At 53.2% G+C, this 13,870-nt stretch overlaps 1 protein-coding gene across 5 annotated transcripts in view; it reads right to left on the bottom strand.

The window, feature by feature from the left end:
• Positions 1-935: 935 nt before the first annotated feature.
• The window catches only part of ANXA11 (annexin A11), a 47,099-nt gene continuing 34,164 nt past the window's right edge, over positions 936-13,870 (bottom strand). For all 5 annotated transcript variants that reach the window (XM_015455859.3, XM_065520816.1, XM_065520815.1 and 2 more), the window contains 11 exons: positions 12,454-12,541; positions 12,113-12,207; positions 11,313-11,426; positions 9,823-9,913; positions 9,329-9,408; positions 9,144-9,200; positions 7,747-7,840; positions 4,917-5,012; positions 3,765-3,823; positions 3,442-3,564; positions 936-1,711 (listed from right to left, as the gene is read on the bottom strand). In XM_015455859.3, the coding sequence (XP_015311345.2) occupies positions 1,652-1,711; positions 3,442-3,564; positions 3,765-3,823; positions 4,917-5,012; positions 7,747-7,840; positions 9,144-9,200; positions 9,329-9,408; positions 9,823-9,913; positions 11,313-11,426; positions 12,113-12,207; positions 12,454-12,541 (957 nt within the window). In that variant the 3' untranslated portion in view covers positions 936-1,651. The remainder of the gene's footprint in view (positions 1,712-3,441; positions 3,565-3,764; positions 3,824-4,916; positions 5,013-7,746; positions 7,841-9,143; positions 9,201-9,328; positions 9,409-9,822; positions 9,914-11,312; positions 11,427-12,112; positions 12,208-12,453; positions 12,542-13,870) is intronic.

Here is a 13,870-nt window from a genome sequence, read left to right as displayed (position 1 = left end):
AGTGATTCTCCTGCCTCAGCCTCCTGAATAGCTGGGATTACAGCCACCATGTGCTACCATGCCTGGCTAATTTTTGTATTTTTAATAGAGACGGGGTTTCACCATGTTGGCCAGGCTGGGTCTCAAACTCCTGACCTCAGGTGATCTGCCCACCTCAGCCTCCCAAAGTGCTGGGATTACAGGCGTGAGCCACCATGGCTGGCCAAATTTTTTACTAGAGACAGGGGTCTCGCTATGTTGGTCAGGCGAGTCTTGAACTCCTGAGCTCAAGTGATTCTCTCACCTCAGCTTCCCAACGTCCTTGTATTACAGGCATGAGCCACAGTGCCTAGTCGATTCTCTCTTTTCTAAACCTCAACACAGGAGGTTGGAAAAGCAGTGAGTAGAGACCCCTGATGCAAGGCAAGCTCTAGCTTCTGGACATGACACTGTAATTCTCAGAAACTCTCTTATGGATTCTCTCCCCCACACCACCAACCAAGGGGCACAGGGTCCCCAGAGACCAGAGCCAGGACCCCGTTTCAGCCTGGAGGCACCCTGAGGGGAGGCGCTGGTCTTGTGACTCTCTGGGTTGTCTCCATCCTTCTCTCTGGCCCCCGTCGAGGGGCACCAGGAATTAGCAGACACCCTTCTTCCCGCCTGGGACCTGGGTTAAGGACTACATTTTTCCTACCACACCTTCAGTGGACTTCACTGCACCTGCAACCAACCAAGATCCCTTTGCCTTTCAGGTGTCTGGGTGCCCTGCCTGGATTTCGGGAACCTCCCTTCCCATGTCCTTACAATGAGTCCCCGCAAACTATTGTATGCTCAGGGTTTCCTGCACACAAATCTCTATCTAAGGTTACATGAATTTTCACTGGCTGATAAGGCGAGAACTCTGAGCCACAGGGCATAATCAAGCAGAAGAAAACAAGTTGGTACCAGGAAGACACTTCCAGAACATTCCAGAGCTGGCTGGCTTTTAATGTGGAAACAAGTTTTGGCTACAGACATTCAGGTTTAAGGCACATTCCACAAATTACAAGAAGCCCCGTCACTGACAGGGAACTGGCTTTGTTCTCGTGGTTTCTGCAAGGAAGATGGAACGAATGACTTTTTTTTTTTTTTTTTTCTAAAAAGGAGTGAGTTTGGCAGTAACAAAGCTTGTGACACACTCACCAGATGCACAGGCTACCCTCCCAGGCATGCTTCCCTTTCTCGCCTCAGCGGGGACACGGCACTTCACCCAACCAGTCGCCCTCAACAGAAATGTGTACGCAGCAAACGGACTTGTATGCATCTGTCTGGCAATGATCGTAAGAAAAGAAAATATGCCTCCAAATAAAAATATACAATTAAATGATGAAATGAAGCTAAGTCTTAGCCACAGGCAAAGGGGAATGATTGCATGAGTCAGAAAAATGAAACATCTACTTCAGCAGCAAGAGGCTGTGAGGGCTGGGGTAGAAAAGGCATCCTGAGAGAGTTCTAGACTGACCCAGGTCCTGTGGCACAATACATAGGTCAGGAGGGGTGGAGGACAGGCCTAGGCTCTAGGACGGTGCATCTCGGGGCTATTTGTGGATTTGTTAGAAACAGACATTCTTTTGGCCTTTTCCTGGCACCACTGTTGCCCGCAGGTGGGCAGAAGTGAGCCACCAGTCACTGTTCAGTCATTGCCACCACAGATCTTCAGCAGAATCTTCCGGTAATCCCCTGAAGTATCTCCCTGGCCACAGAAACAAGGAAGACATCCGTTAAGGGAGGTACGGTCACTTTCAGCCTTCTGGCTCCTGATTTTCAGCCCTGAGCACCCTTATAGGGAGGAAGCCCCATCCTGGGGAATTTTCCCCTGCTGCAGGTCCTGCAGCAGGGGGCACAGACCTTAAAAAAATGGAATGTAGCCTTCCCCAGGACCCCATTAGAAGACGGAAAGCAGCACTCACCACAACTATCCAAGTCAAATGAATATCCACAAAAAAAAAATATAATCACCCTAAAAACCACTTCCCAGGGCTAACCAATACTGCTCTTTTCCCAGTGCATTTATGCTGCCTTAAATTGGGGTTACCAATGTAACGCAACACAGTGCCCTGCTTAGGAAATGCAATCTCCTCACACATGACTGTCCAGTGGAAGGCTCGGACCTCCCAGTCCCAGGGATCTCCTCTGTCTGAGGCCACTACGCTTACTCCAAGAGTGTAGGCTCGGCTTGGCTCATTTCTAATCATTTCCTTCCACCCTAAGCAACTTGAGGGCAAGGCATGTGGCTTCTTCCAGATGTCCACAGCCTGCTGGCATGCAGGAGATACTCTGTAAAGAATTATTAACCTTTTTTTTTTTTTTTTTTTTGAGATGAAGTCTCACTCTGTCGCCAAGGCTGGAGTGGAATGGCCTGATCCCGGCTCACTGCAACCTCTGCCTCCTGGGTTCAAACAACTCTCCTGCCACAGCCTCCCGAGTAGCTGGGATTACAGGCACACGTCACCACACCCAACTAATTTTGTATTTTTAGTAGAGACAGGGTTTTACCATGTTGGCCAGGCTGGTCTCGAACTCCTGACCTCAAGTGATCCACCCGTCTCAGCCTCCCAAAGTGCTGGGATTACAGGCGTGAGCCACTGTGCCCAGCCTAGAATTACTAATTCTCTAGCAACGGCTTCATTCATACAGCCAAGGAAACAAAGTAAGCTTCCTGTGATGACATGCCCACCATCATTAAATGCTACTGAGTCTAAGGTGGGAGGATGTGGTCCCCATAGTGCAATTTCAAGGCTCACGTGAGTTCAGAATTTGAGTGTTAGACCATGTAGCTGAGAATGTATTTTGTCAGACTGGCTCTGCCGCACAGCGATACAACAGTGGCTAGTGTTTAATAGACACTTGACCTGTACCACCTCACTCAATACTCACAACATTCCCGGGAAGGAACAATTATTTTCTCATCTTAAAGACAATGGAGCTGGGGTTCAGGGAGGTTTAAGGAAGCTGTTCAAGGTCACACAGTTAGCAAGTAGAAAAGCTGGACTCCAAGTGGCGTGACCCCCACGGCCTTCGCTCTGAACAGCCTCACTATGTGGCCTATGCCATAAAGCTGAGTGCAACAAGTGCTTTGTCAGTGAGTGAGAGCAGAGCTCCACAGAGCCTTTGGGACATGAGTTCTCACTGACAGCTCAAGGAATCACAGGGTGGTTGGGACGCTGAAGGTCGTGGTCAAGGTTGAGGAGGTCCCGAGTGTTCTCTGATGCTGCTGGGGGATGCAAGGTGGGGACGACAGCAAGGTCATGACCCACCTGCCCTCAGAAGTTTAGGGGCAACGGGATGAGCAAGTCTGAGGTCCATAAACAAGATGCCCACACACAGCACAGAGGCCAAGCATACGGCCACTCTAAGGAGGGAGGTTCCACAGGTGACTGGGATGCCAAAAGGGAGCCCAGTCTGCCTGCAGCAGGGCCATACCGAGATGTCGTGGTACAGCGACTTGCCGTACATCCGCTTATACTCCGATCTGATGTCCAGGAGGTCGGTCTCACTGCGAGACACCATGATGCGAATCAGGGTCCGGTCCTTTGTTCCTGCCCCCTAAAGAGAGTCCCCCCAAGAGCATGAGCACCAGGCCTCCTCACCTGCCCACCCGCCCTGGGCCTTCCAGTCCCCTCCCTACCCAAGTCCTCAGAACTCTCGGCTGAGATTTGGCTCTCCCCAGGCCTTCTACCCTCAGCCCTTGGACCTAGGCACAGGCGGGGCTAAGGTATCGCAACCTGCACATGGAAGTTACATACCCTCATGGCTTTGTTGAGCCTCTCCGCAAAGAAGGCTGGGGTGTTCTTGAGACATTTCACTAGAAGAGAGAAACTCAGCATAACCAGATCTGCAGAAAATTCTCAGCCCAAGCAGGGCATGGAGTCTACAAGTGTCCTCTTAGAGGCCCAGATGTCAAATCCATCACTGCATCCATCTTTTCTCCTCTTCCTTCTGTTCCAGGCTCAACTATCCCATGATCTTGGCTCCAGCTCTTTGGAACAGAAACACGCAGAGTCTGGACACCAACCCACCCTCTTTCCTGGCAACCACCGTGATGAAAGGACCAAGAGTCAGAGGGGCGGGGGTCTTAGTGGGGCGAGGAGCTGCAGATGGTGACGAGGAACTGTGCTGCTGCTCAGGCAGGAGGGGCAGACTGGAGAGGCCATGACCCTCATGGAGAAACTGTGGCCGAGTGGAATGCGCATCTCCCTAGGCTTCCCAGGTCACGAGACCTACTGTGGGGGGCAGGCAGGGAAATGAGGATTTTCCATCTCTCCCATCCAGAAAACTCTAAAAAAAAGCATAATGAAAAAAGGGGCAGACTGATTTTCCCAGGTGAGTAGAAAGAGGGGTTGTGAGGGCCTCAGGGCGGGGACCCAACTCTGCACAGTGGGAGGGACCTGGAGCCCACCGGGCCCTGCTAGAGGACATGGGCAATGTAAGAGGCACACTACCATCGCGGAGCCAAGCCAGCTTTCCTCAGCATGGGCCTGTTTCGCTGTTGCAAGTAAAAATCTTTCCACGTGTTTCCATCACAAACATCTGACAACTGCCTGCAGGGATGTATTTTTAGAGGAAACTTGGCAGGATATGAGTCATACTTCTCCGGGAGAGCAGCTGGATGCCCTCCCACTAATACCCACACTGCAGTTCCCTTCTCCAGAGCTGCACCACAAACACACACAAGACACACACACACACAAGACACCTCCAGGACAGCTAGGGGTTCAACTGCACAGGGACCCGGGAAGCGGCATGACTTCCCAGCATCTGGACACTCTGGGTTGAGTGATCTTGGATCCTGTGGTCCTTTCACGATGTCACCCATCAGCTGGAGGACAGGCGAACAGCCTGAACACTTACGACACGTTAGCCCCTGGACGGTGGGCAGGCAAACCTGAGACACTTACCCACAGCCAGCATGCCCTGCTCCAGATCCCCGGACATCTCGCGGCAGATGCTCTTCTCAATGTCCCGGCCTGTCATTCTCTGGTACTCATTGAAAACTAGGGGGATGACAGAGGCTTATTTTATGAACTGAAATGTGTCTCCTCAAAGTTCATATGTGGAAGTCCCAACTCCCAGGACTTCAGAATACAACCGTAGTTGGAGATAAGATTTTTAAAGAGGTAATTAAGTTAAAACATGCTGCTAGGGCGTACCCTAATCCAATCCGCCTGGTCTCCTTAGAAGAAGAGATTAGGACACACAGAGACTCAGGGACGTGCACATGCAGAGGGAAGACCCTGTGAGCACACTGATTGCCACGAAGAGGCCACGGAGAAACCGGCACCCCACTCTAGGACATCCGGCCTTCAGAACTGCAACAAAATGAACGTCTGTTGCTTAAGCCACCCAGTTTGTGGTATTTTGTCATGGCAGCATGAGCAGACTAACAGAGGACTCACGTGAGGTGGCCTCTGCCCCCAAATCCCCCGCCTCCCACTCTGCTCCCACACCCTGCACGTCCCCAGGCCTGCCTAGCGCTCAAGGAAGCCAGAGATTTCGTCACAAGTCACACACACCACCTGATGTCCCTCTCTGTGTGGTCCTTTTCTCAGGACTGCCAATCTACTTAAGCAAATCGCACCTTAATACCCCTCCAGGGCCCACTCCCACGCACCCCAACACAGTGTCCCCTCTTCTCAAATCCCCCACACCTGCAGTCTCTGCCATTCCTTGGCTTTATTCATGCATCCATCTGTCTTCCTCAGCCTGCCTGGGAGCTGAGGCCCAGCCTGCCCCAGCCAATCTGGCTTTTTCTGCCCACCCCTGCCAGCCCAGCTCGATCTGGGACACGCAAAGCACCCATGGGAGTGGACGGCTGGCTCCTACAGAGGCAGGCAGCATGATGGAAACCTGGGTCCTGAATCCAGCTCTGACCCAGGACATAAAACTCTCCTTCCCCAGCCTGAGTCTCAGCTTCCATTTGCATATTAAAGTCGTGATTTCTGCTCTATCTGTATCTATCTCAATTATCTTCTTCAAATCAGCTCCTCTTTTCTCCTAAGTAATGTTTGTGAAGCCATGGGCTTGATGCACTACTTACATGTTCTGTACTCATTAAAAGAAATAATGATTTAAGATGAAAATGCATTCACTCAGGCTCCATTACAGGATAGTGCAGAGGTTAAAAAGTGTGCTCTGGGGTCGGGTGGCCTGGGTTCAAATCCCAGCTCAGCTGTTACTAGCTGTGCACCCCCACTTCCCTACCACCTTGTGCCTGCTTCCACAGCTGCTAATGGGGAGAGCCACAGTGCCTGTTGTGTGCAGCACAGAGCGGTTGCTGCGTTTTCATCCTCACTGCCCATTGGAGCAGCCCTGGCCACAGCCCACCAGTTGCTCAGTGTGGTCACCATCCTCTGTCCTTGCCTGCCACCTCACACTGGCCTCTAGGACCCCCTTCCTCTGGGTCCTCCTACCTCCCTAGTGGCTCCTTCTTAGTCTCCTCACACAGGTGGGCTCCCCAGTCTCCCTCCCGAGGGGACCTCCTGCAGTCCCAGAGCCTCGGATACCTTCGATTACTCACAGTTCCCTTACCTTTCACGTCCAGGCCAGACCTCTTCTGACCTCCACACTCAGCAATCCAGCAGCCTCCCTGCAGCTCCACCCTGCAGGCACCTAAAGCCAGCTCCACCTACAGTTGCCCCTGTCTCAGTTGAGGGCCATTCTCCCACTGCTTGCCCTAAAGAAACCCTGTGTAATCCTCAACCCCTCTCTCCCCTACACGCCACGTGTCCAATTCATCAGCTAACATGGCCAGAACCTGACACCTCCTCACCACAAGCCCCTACCACCACCGTTCCTTCCCTGGGTCCCTGCAGCAGCCTCCCAACAGGCTTCGCTGCTTGGCCTTGCACCCTTCACTCCATTCTCCGCACCACAGCCAGGGATTCTGCATAGCTTTCTCTGCTCGGAGCCCTCCATTGGCTTCCTATTTTGCTCAGGATAAGTACCCAACTCCGGGAAGTCATCAGCAGGGCCCTCTCCCCTCTCTGCCCTCACCTTCCACTCCTCTTGCTCACTCCACTGCTCCACATGGTCCCCCTTCACTGTTCTCAGTCGTACTGGGAGCCCCAGGCAGGCCTCTGGCCCTGCATCTCCTTTAGGTTTTTAAATCAAATGTCCTGGCCTCAGTGGGGATTGGCCTAAGCACCTCCCGGTGGACCCTACCATCACTCCCTACCCGTTTCCTGCTGTTTTCCTCTACAGGATTTACCATGTGATACAGATTTTATTTCATTGTTGTTTACTGTCTGTCTCTCCAAATGAGAAGGTGCAGCCCATGGCACACAGACTCTGCAGTGCCCTGCCCCCCGACCATGGCCCCAAACTTGCTCCACCACCTGACGGACTGACCCATAGGGAAGTGCGATTTACATCTGTTGAATGAATGAGTAAATGAATGGCACCCAGTATTGTTGCTATCACTGCTTCTTATGCCAGGCTTTGGAAAACACTGGACTGGGTGCTCCCAAAGGACTCTCCCAACTCTTGACATTCCACATTCCCACGTACAAAGATACCAAGTTTCTACACCAGAGGAACCTCCAGAACTGGATGTTTGCAGAACTCAGGAAACCCTCTGACAGTGTCTTTTAAATCCCCACCAGGGGGCTTTTTTGAGGAGGCGAAAGCCCCATGCAGGAAGGAACTGCCAAGTGTTCCCATAGCTTTGTTTCCCCACAATCCCGACTGCCCTCAACCAACTGGCCTCAGGGGGACCCTGGCCTGACTTACCTGCCACCAGGTGGGCCCGGCTCCGGGAGCACAGAACCGCATTGAACTTGGACTCGTCTGTTCCCAGGCGGTTCTCCCCGGCCGCATACAGTTCCTGGAGAGAGAGGAAGATGTACATGCGGCACAGGCCACACCCAGACCCCAGGCCCAGGTCACCCAGGAGAGCCTGGTAAACTTCTGAAGGTTTGAGCCTAAAGTATTTGCCAATTTGCAACCTCTGAACTAGATGGCCTCTAACGTGCCTGCTAGGCCTCAGGTAGCAGCCCTGAAAAAGAGCAGAAAGCAGCAATCAGGGGCTGAGATCCCACAGGTCAAGATGACGCCAAAGCAGGTCTGAACTGAGAAGGCAGAGCATGAGACAATTTCTGCCCCGCTAAAACTGGCACGCAAAACTCTCGCTGGAGCAAAAGCCAGAGCCCTGAGCCCCAGGGGTGTCCAGCTCTGACTCCCAGAATGGGAATGGATGTCACCAGCCAGAGAGACACTGAATAAGGCAGACCCCTGCAGGAGCAGCAGGGCAGAGACCAGGGCAGAGGCAGGTGCTAACTGGGCACGGAGGACCGAGCCAGGGGTATAGGCCCTTGTCCGGGCTCTGCCTCTAGCTTTCAGTTAGGAACAGTGCTCAACTTTTTTGAGCCTCAGTTTCCTCATCTGGAAAGCAAAAGGACCAGTCCAGAGGAGTAGCTCTCCTCCAGTCCTAAATAGGGGGCACTCCTTGGGGTCTCATTCGAAACCTGCAGATGGTAGAGATAATTAGACCACTGGCAGCTCCTGGTGAATGCCCTGCCATGGATGACAAGGGCAGTGAAGGGGGACAGAGAGGTATGGCTAACTACCCCACCAGGAAGTCATGGCTCTGCCCTGCCATAACACTACGGTTGAAATTCATTAGCGGGAAACCCAAACTTTTCTAGAGAGTAGCTCAGATGCCTGGACTGCTTGGACGTTTCCCCTTTTGTCTGCAACTCACAAGGTGGACAAGGACAGAATTCTAAGGCTGCTCAACTAATGTGGCAGCTGGTTTCTAGGCTCAAACCCTCAAAAAACTAATAGGCAAGTGCAAATTCTGCCCCTTTGCAAACAATGGTATGTGCAACTAAACATGGGGAAAGCACGCAGTCGCACGAAATCCCACATCCAAAACCGTGATCTATCAACTGCTGAAATACTAATTATCTCACATGTTCCTTCCCGTAGGTGGGGAAGGTGAAGCCCAGGAGGTCAGACGACCTGCTCTAGGTCATACAGTTGAGCAGTTGAGCACGACTGAAACTCGTGGCATCTGCAACCCACTGCTTATCTATTGTTCTTTCCACCCTAGGGCACCTCTCTCAGGAAGCAAGAAAGCGAGGTACACCCTGCTTTAGGAAGTCCAGGGGCTTGGCCATCACACTCACCTGGGCATCTCTCTGGGCGAGGGACATGTCCACATTTGTGCTTTCATCACGGTTTCCCTGAAAGGAAGCAGGTGTATGGTCAAGCCCACTCCTTCCCCATTTCTTTTCCCTTTCCTCATTGCTGGGATCCCATCTCTTTGACTTCCATGGCTTGGGGGCCCCGAGCCCTGTCATGGGAAAAGTACCTGAGAGAGAGAGATGAGGAGCCGCTGGAAGTGCCCTGATGTGTCGCTTCGAATGGCCTCTTCCAGGGTCTTTTTGAATTCTGAAAGGGAGAAGCAAAGAAGGTCCACCCTGTAGCTCTGTTTATGGAGCTGCCCATTGCAAAACACTGTAGTGGGGAGAATAAGGCTAGAGGTCTCGGCTCGGGCTCGAGAGAGCAAACAGCCCACATGGCCCTCCAGGGATATACAAGCCTGCGACCTCCAGGCTGACCTGGGCTCTAGTCAGCCTTGGCCCAAACCACATCCAGGTTTCCCCTGGCGCTCCCTTACTTTAGTCATTTGCACCATGTATACACAGAAGGAACGGTTGGGTGTTGGGTCAAAGCCCAGTGTGCTGGGGGTGGCAGAAGATAGGTTGATAAGAAGGCCAGGAAGGAGTAAGAGGCCCTAGGAGACAGTGAGGCCATAGCCCCAAGAGCACAGGGATCTGCAGAGGGCAGAGGGAGTGGTGTCACCTGCTTTGTAGGCTCTGTTTAATTCTCGGATGTGCTCATTGCTGCGGGAAGCGAGGATCTCAATCAGGCAGGCTTCATCAGTGCCAACCCCCTGCAGGGGCAGAGAATACAACCAACCATGCGCTTGTTCCAGCAGCCTTACCAGCACCCGGGAAGGAGAGTGGGGCCATGCTGCTGCCTGGACCCCAGGGCCAAACCCCAGCAACAGAGGCCCCTGACACAGAGACACACCCTCCAGCTACTCCCAGGCTTAAGGAAGTCAGCTCCTCTCCACAGCCCGGGCAAGCACACTGACAGTGGCAGCGGTGATGAGTAGGGTTCACACAAAGGGGCACTCCCATGGATCAGAAAACTGAGCATCAGAGAGGGGTACTGGCTGGTCCAAGGCCACACAGTAAATGGTTGGGTTACACACAGGCCTGCGGGACTGCGCTGCCTGCCCTAGCCGGCAGGGTGCACACAGGACTTCGCGACTGCGCTGCCTGCCCTCGCCCGCGGGGTGCACACAGAGCTTCGGGACTGCGCTGCCTGCCCTCGCCCCCGGGGTGCACACAGAGCTTCGGGACTGTGCTGCCTGCCCTCGCCCGCGGGGTGCACACAGAGCTTCGGGACTGTGCTGCCTGCCCTCGCCCGCGGGGTGCACACAGAGCTTCGGGACTGTGCTGCCTGCCTTCGCCCGCGGGGTGCACACAGAGCTTCGGGACTGCGCCGCCTGCCCTTGCCCGTGGGGTGCACACAGAGCTGTGGGACCGCACAGAATGGACAGGATCCGCCCCTCAGTCAAAACTCACAGGACTGGAGGAAACAGTGAGCCCAAGTTGGACCCGTCAGAACCTGCCCCTGTTTGGAGATCCTGCTGGATTCTTCTGGAGCTGGGTCTCATAGGTAGGCGGAGAGTGGTCAACAGGCACCCCTCCCCAACCCCGCATGAAGCAGCCATGGCAGGAGAAGCACAGAAACGGACAGAAGAGCAGGCGCTCAGGAGAGGCAGAGACTAGAGAGACGTCTGGCCTGGCCCTCTCCATGCCAGGCAGCTTGGCTTTACCCACACAACTGATTCTCCACCTTTGTTCTTCTTAAACCGAAGTGTGTTTCTGTCATTTGCTAGTAACAGAGTCCTAAAGAATGGGAACGATACCAACCATGGCCTCCTACCCCTCTGCTTACCACAGACTTGCCACCTTCAAACCCTAGCTCCACCATTTCTTTAAGATGGAGAGAGACCAGATAGAGAGAGACTTAAGGCTCCCTGATGATGACGGGTGCATCACTCGCCTCTTGGGGAAATCACAGGGAATTCCCTTTTCTACAGCATGTGGACTCTAACCCAGGAAGGCCTGGGAGCCATACTGATAACAGCAGCTAATGAGTGGGCTAGAACACAGCACACTGTCCAGGCCTCCTTCTGGGCTGTGTGTCCACATGCATGAATGCATGAAAACACACACACACACACACACACACACACACACACACACACACACACACACCTTGATGGCTTCCTTTATCTCATATACGTCAAAGAGGACTGGGGTCTTCATCAGAGCCAAGATTGTCTTCTCAAAGTTTCCTGACAGTTCAGATTTCAGATCTTTGATCAAATCCTGATTGGATATTCAAACAAACAAACAAACAAACAAAGTCTATTTTAAAAATCCACAGGAGGTGACTACTAAGAGCCATATCCCAGATTCGAGGAGCAGCGGCACGGACATCCCCCAGGGGCCCGAGAGAAAAGCCTGCTCTCAGGCCTGCCCCAAACCTCCCGAATCAGAGACCACATTTTACCAAGATGCCCATAGGGTCGGTGACACATTGAAGTGTGAGAAGCACTGGGCTAGAACATGAATCTAATCAATATTTACCCAATTTTTACCTTTCTAAGATTCAAAACCCCAGAAGTTCAAAATGCGCTCATACATGCCCCTCGTACTTGGGCAGTGCTCACAGCCTTTCCCTGCAAAGTTCTTACATCAGCTAAACCCCCCAGGGTGGTCATGAAGAGGGCAGGGGAAGGAAAATGATGTGGCCACAACCTTAGTGAGATGTGGCAGAGCAAGGGCTAGAACCCAGGGCTAGATGTCTGGAGCCTCTCAGCAAACCTTGGCACCCTCTGGCATCCTTCATCTCCCAACGATGTCACCTGCTGGGTGGGCAGAAGGAAATGCCCTCCTGCTCCTTACTGTCCATCCGGGAGACCCGGACCCACCCAAGAAAAAGCAGGGGTGAGTAGGGCTGTGCTGAGCTCAGGACACGCCTCGCTGTCCCGCGCCCCCACCCCGCAGCTTGCCTTGCCGTAAGCTGTCTTGAAGGAAAGGAGGATCTGCTGCCGCTGCTTGTTGGAGCGACTCCCCAGGCAGTCAATGATAGCCTGCTCATCCGTCCCTGGAGGAAGAGGCAGCAGGAGTGGGTCGGGCAGGGGTTATGAGATGCTCTGCAGCTGAGACTTCCCTGGCCTGGGTGCCTCAACTGTTCTGGGCATGCCAGGCGCAATCCCACATCCATCTTCTCTTTTATTACCACTGGGGCCAGGTCTGCGTCCCCTAGCTACCCTAGCCCACAGAGCCACTGTGAAACTGCCTGGGGAATAGGAGGCAGGGGGTAGGATTTGAGCCACCCAGGGTCTCTTACCAAAGCCTTTCATGGCCTTCCGCAGGACCTCGGCATCTCGCAGGGGGTCAAAGCCAGGAGCATCAGCGATGGTGCCTCGGCTTCCAAACTACTCGGACAAACAGTCACAGGTAAGATGATACGTATGCCACCTTCCCCAGATTCAAGACTGCTCCACCCCAGACTCTGGGAACAGCCCTTTCTCTAAGAGTTGGAGTATCTAAAGGAACCCACAGTCAACAATGCAGAGGACTCTACGCCAAGTCTGCCTAACTTGACTGTTATCTGGCCTTGTGTTCTAGTACGGAAGCTTTTTCCTGGCTCCAGTGGCTGGGAGCCCACCTATAGCTGAAACCTGACGCTGTAAATCTGCCCAGTGCCCAGGTCCTCCAGGGCTGGGGCTCAGGCTCCCGATGAAGGGCAAGCCTCAGGAGCAGGGGCTGTGGCCTCTCTCATAGATGACTGGTCTCCACAGCATGTGAGCACACGTGGGTACTCCTAACTGGGCTGGCTAGCCCATGTGGACCCTCCAGCAGATGCAGGTATTCAGACTCCACAACTGTGCATGGCAGCCTGACGACCTCTTGATCTAGCACTGGTTCCCTGGCACTGTTCTCTAGACTAAAACCTGCCGGACTTCCTCCAGACCCTGACAGCTGCACAACCCAGCAAATTTGAACTTTCCAGGTTATACTGTCTCCCAGTGGATTGTCTTCCTAGGAGCTGGTACAAACTGGTTATAACACAATTATGGGGGCAGCTCAGGGAAAAGATAAGGGAGAGAGGCTGGAGGATGGCACAGGGGTGGGGGAACATGTGCGTATGGAAGGGAAGGAGGAAAGGAGACCCTCTGTCCAAAAATAGTCATCAAGCACATACCATATCCCTGTGCTGGCTGGTTGGGCCATATAACCATGACAACGAATTCTAGGCTCTGCAAACATGAACTGTTCTCCAAAATGAGCCAAGATCAACCCTGGAGGAACTGCCAACATTTTCCCTACCCAAAGGGAATTTTAAGAATCCTCCAAAACCCGTCTGTGGGGGGCGCATATCAAGGACTGGAGATGCTGTTGGGCACAAAGGCTTAAGACAGGTGGCCTGGGCAGTTCTTACAAAACACACAGCCCAGGCAGTGAATGACACAGAGGAATAAGGAGTACTCGCCAGGAGCGTTCTGACCCAACTCGCATGTGGAGTGTCTCATCACACTGGGAGAAACAGGGCAGCTCCCTTGGGCCTTAAGCAACACAACCCAGAGGTGGGGAGTCTGCAAGAAGGTGCCGCTCTTTGTTTTTCTGTTTCTCGTTGTTGTTGTTGTTGTTTGTTTGTTTGTTTTAAAGACAGGGTCTTACTCTGTTGCCTAGGCTGGAGTGCAGTGGCATGATCCCGGCTCACTGCAACCTCTGTCTCCTGGGCTCAGATGATCCTCCCACCT

The sequence above is a fragment of the Macaca fascicularis genome, chromosome 9, assembly GCF_037993035.2.
Source record: "Macaca fascicularis isolate 582-1 chromosome 9, T2T-MFA8v1.1".
In the NCBI taxonomy this organism is placed as follows: Eukaryota; Metazoa; Chordata; class Mammalia; order Primates; family Cercopithecidae; genus Macaca; species Macaca fascicularis.
Note: the sequence above shows the minus strand (reverse complement) of the source record. Positions and strands in the feature narration are given on the sequence as shown.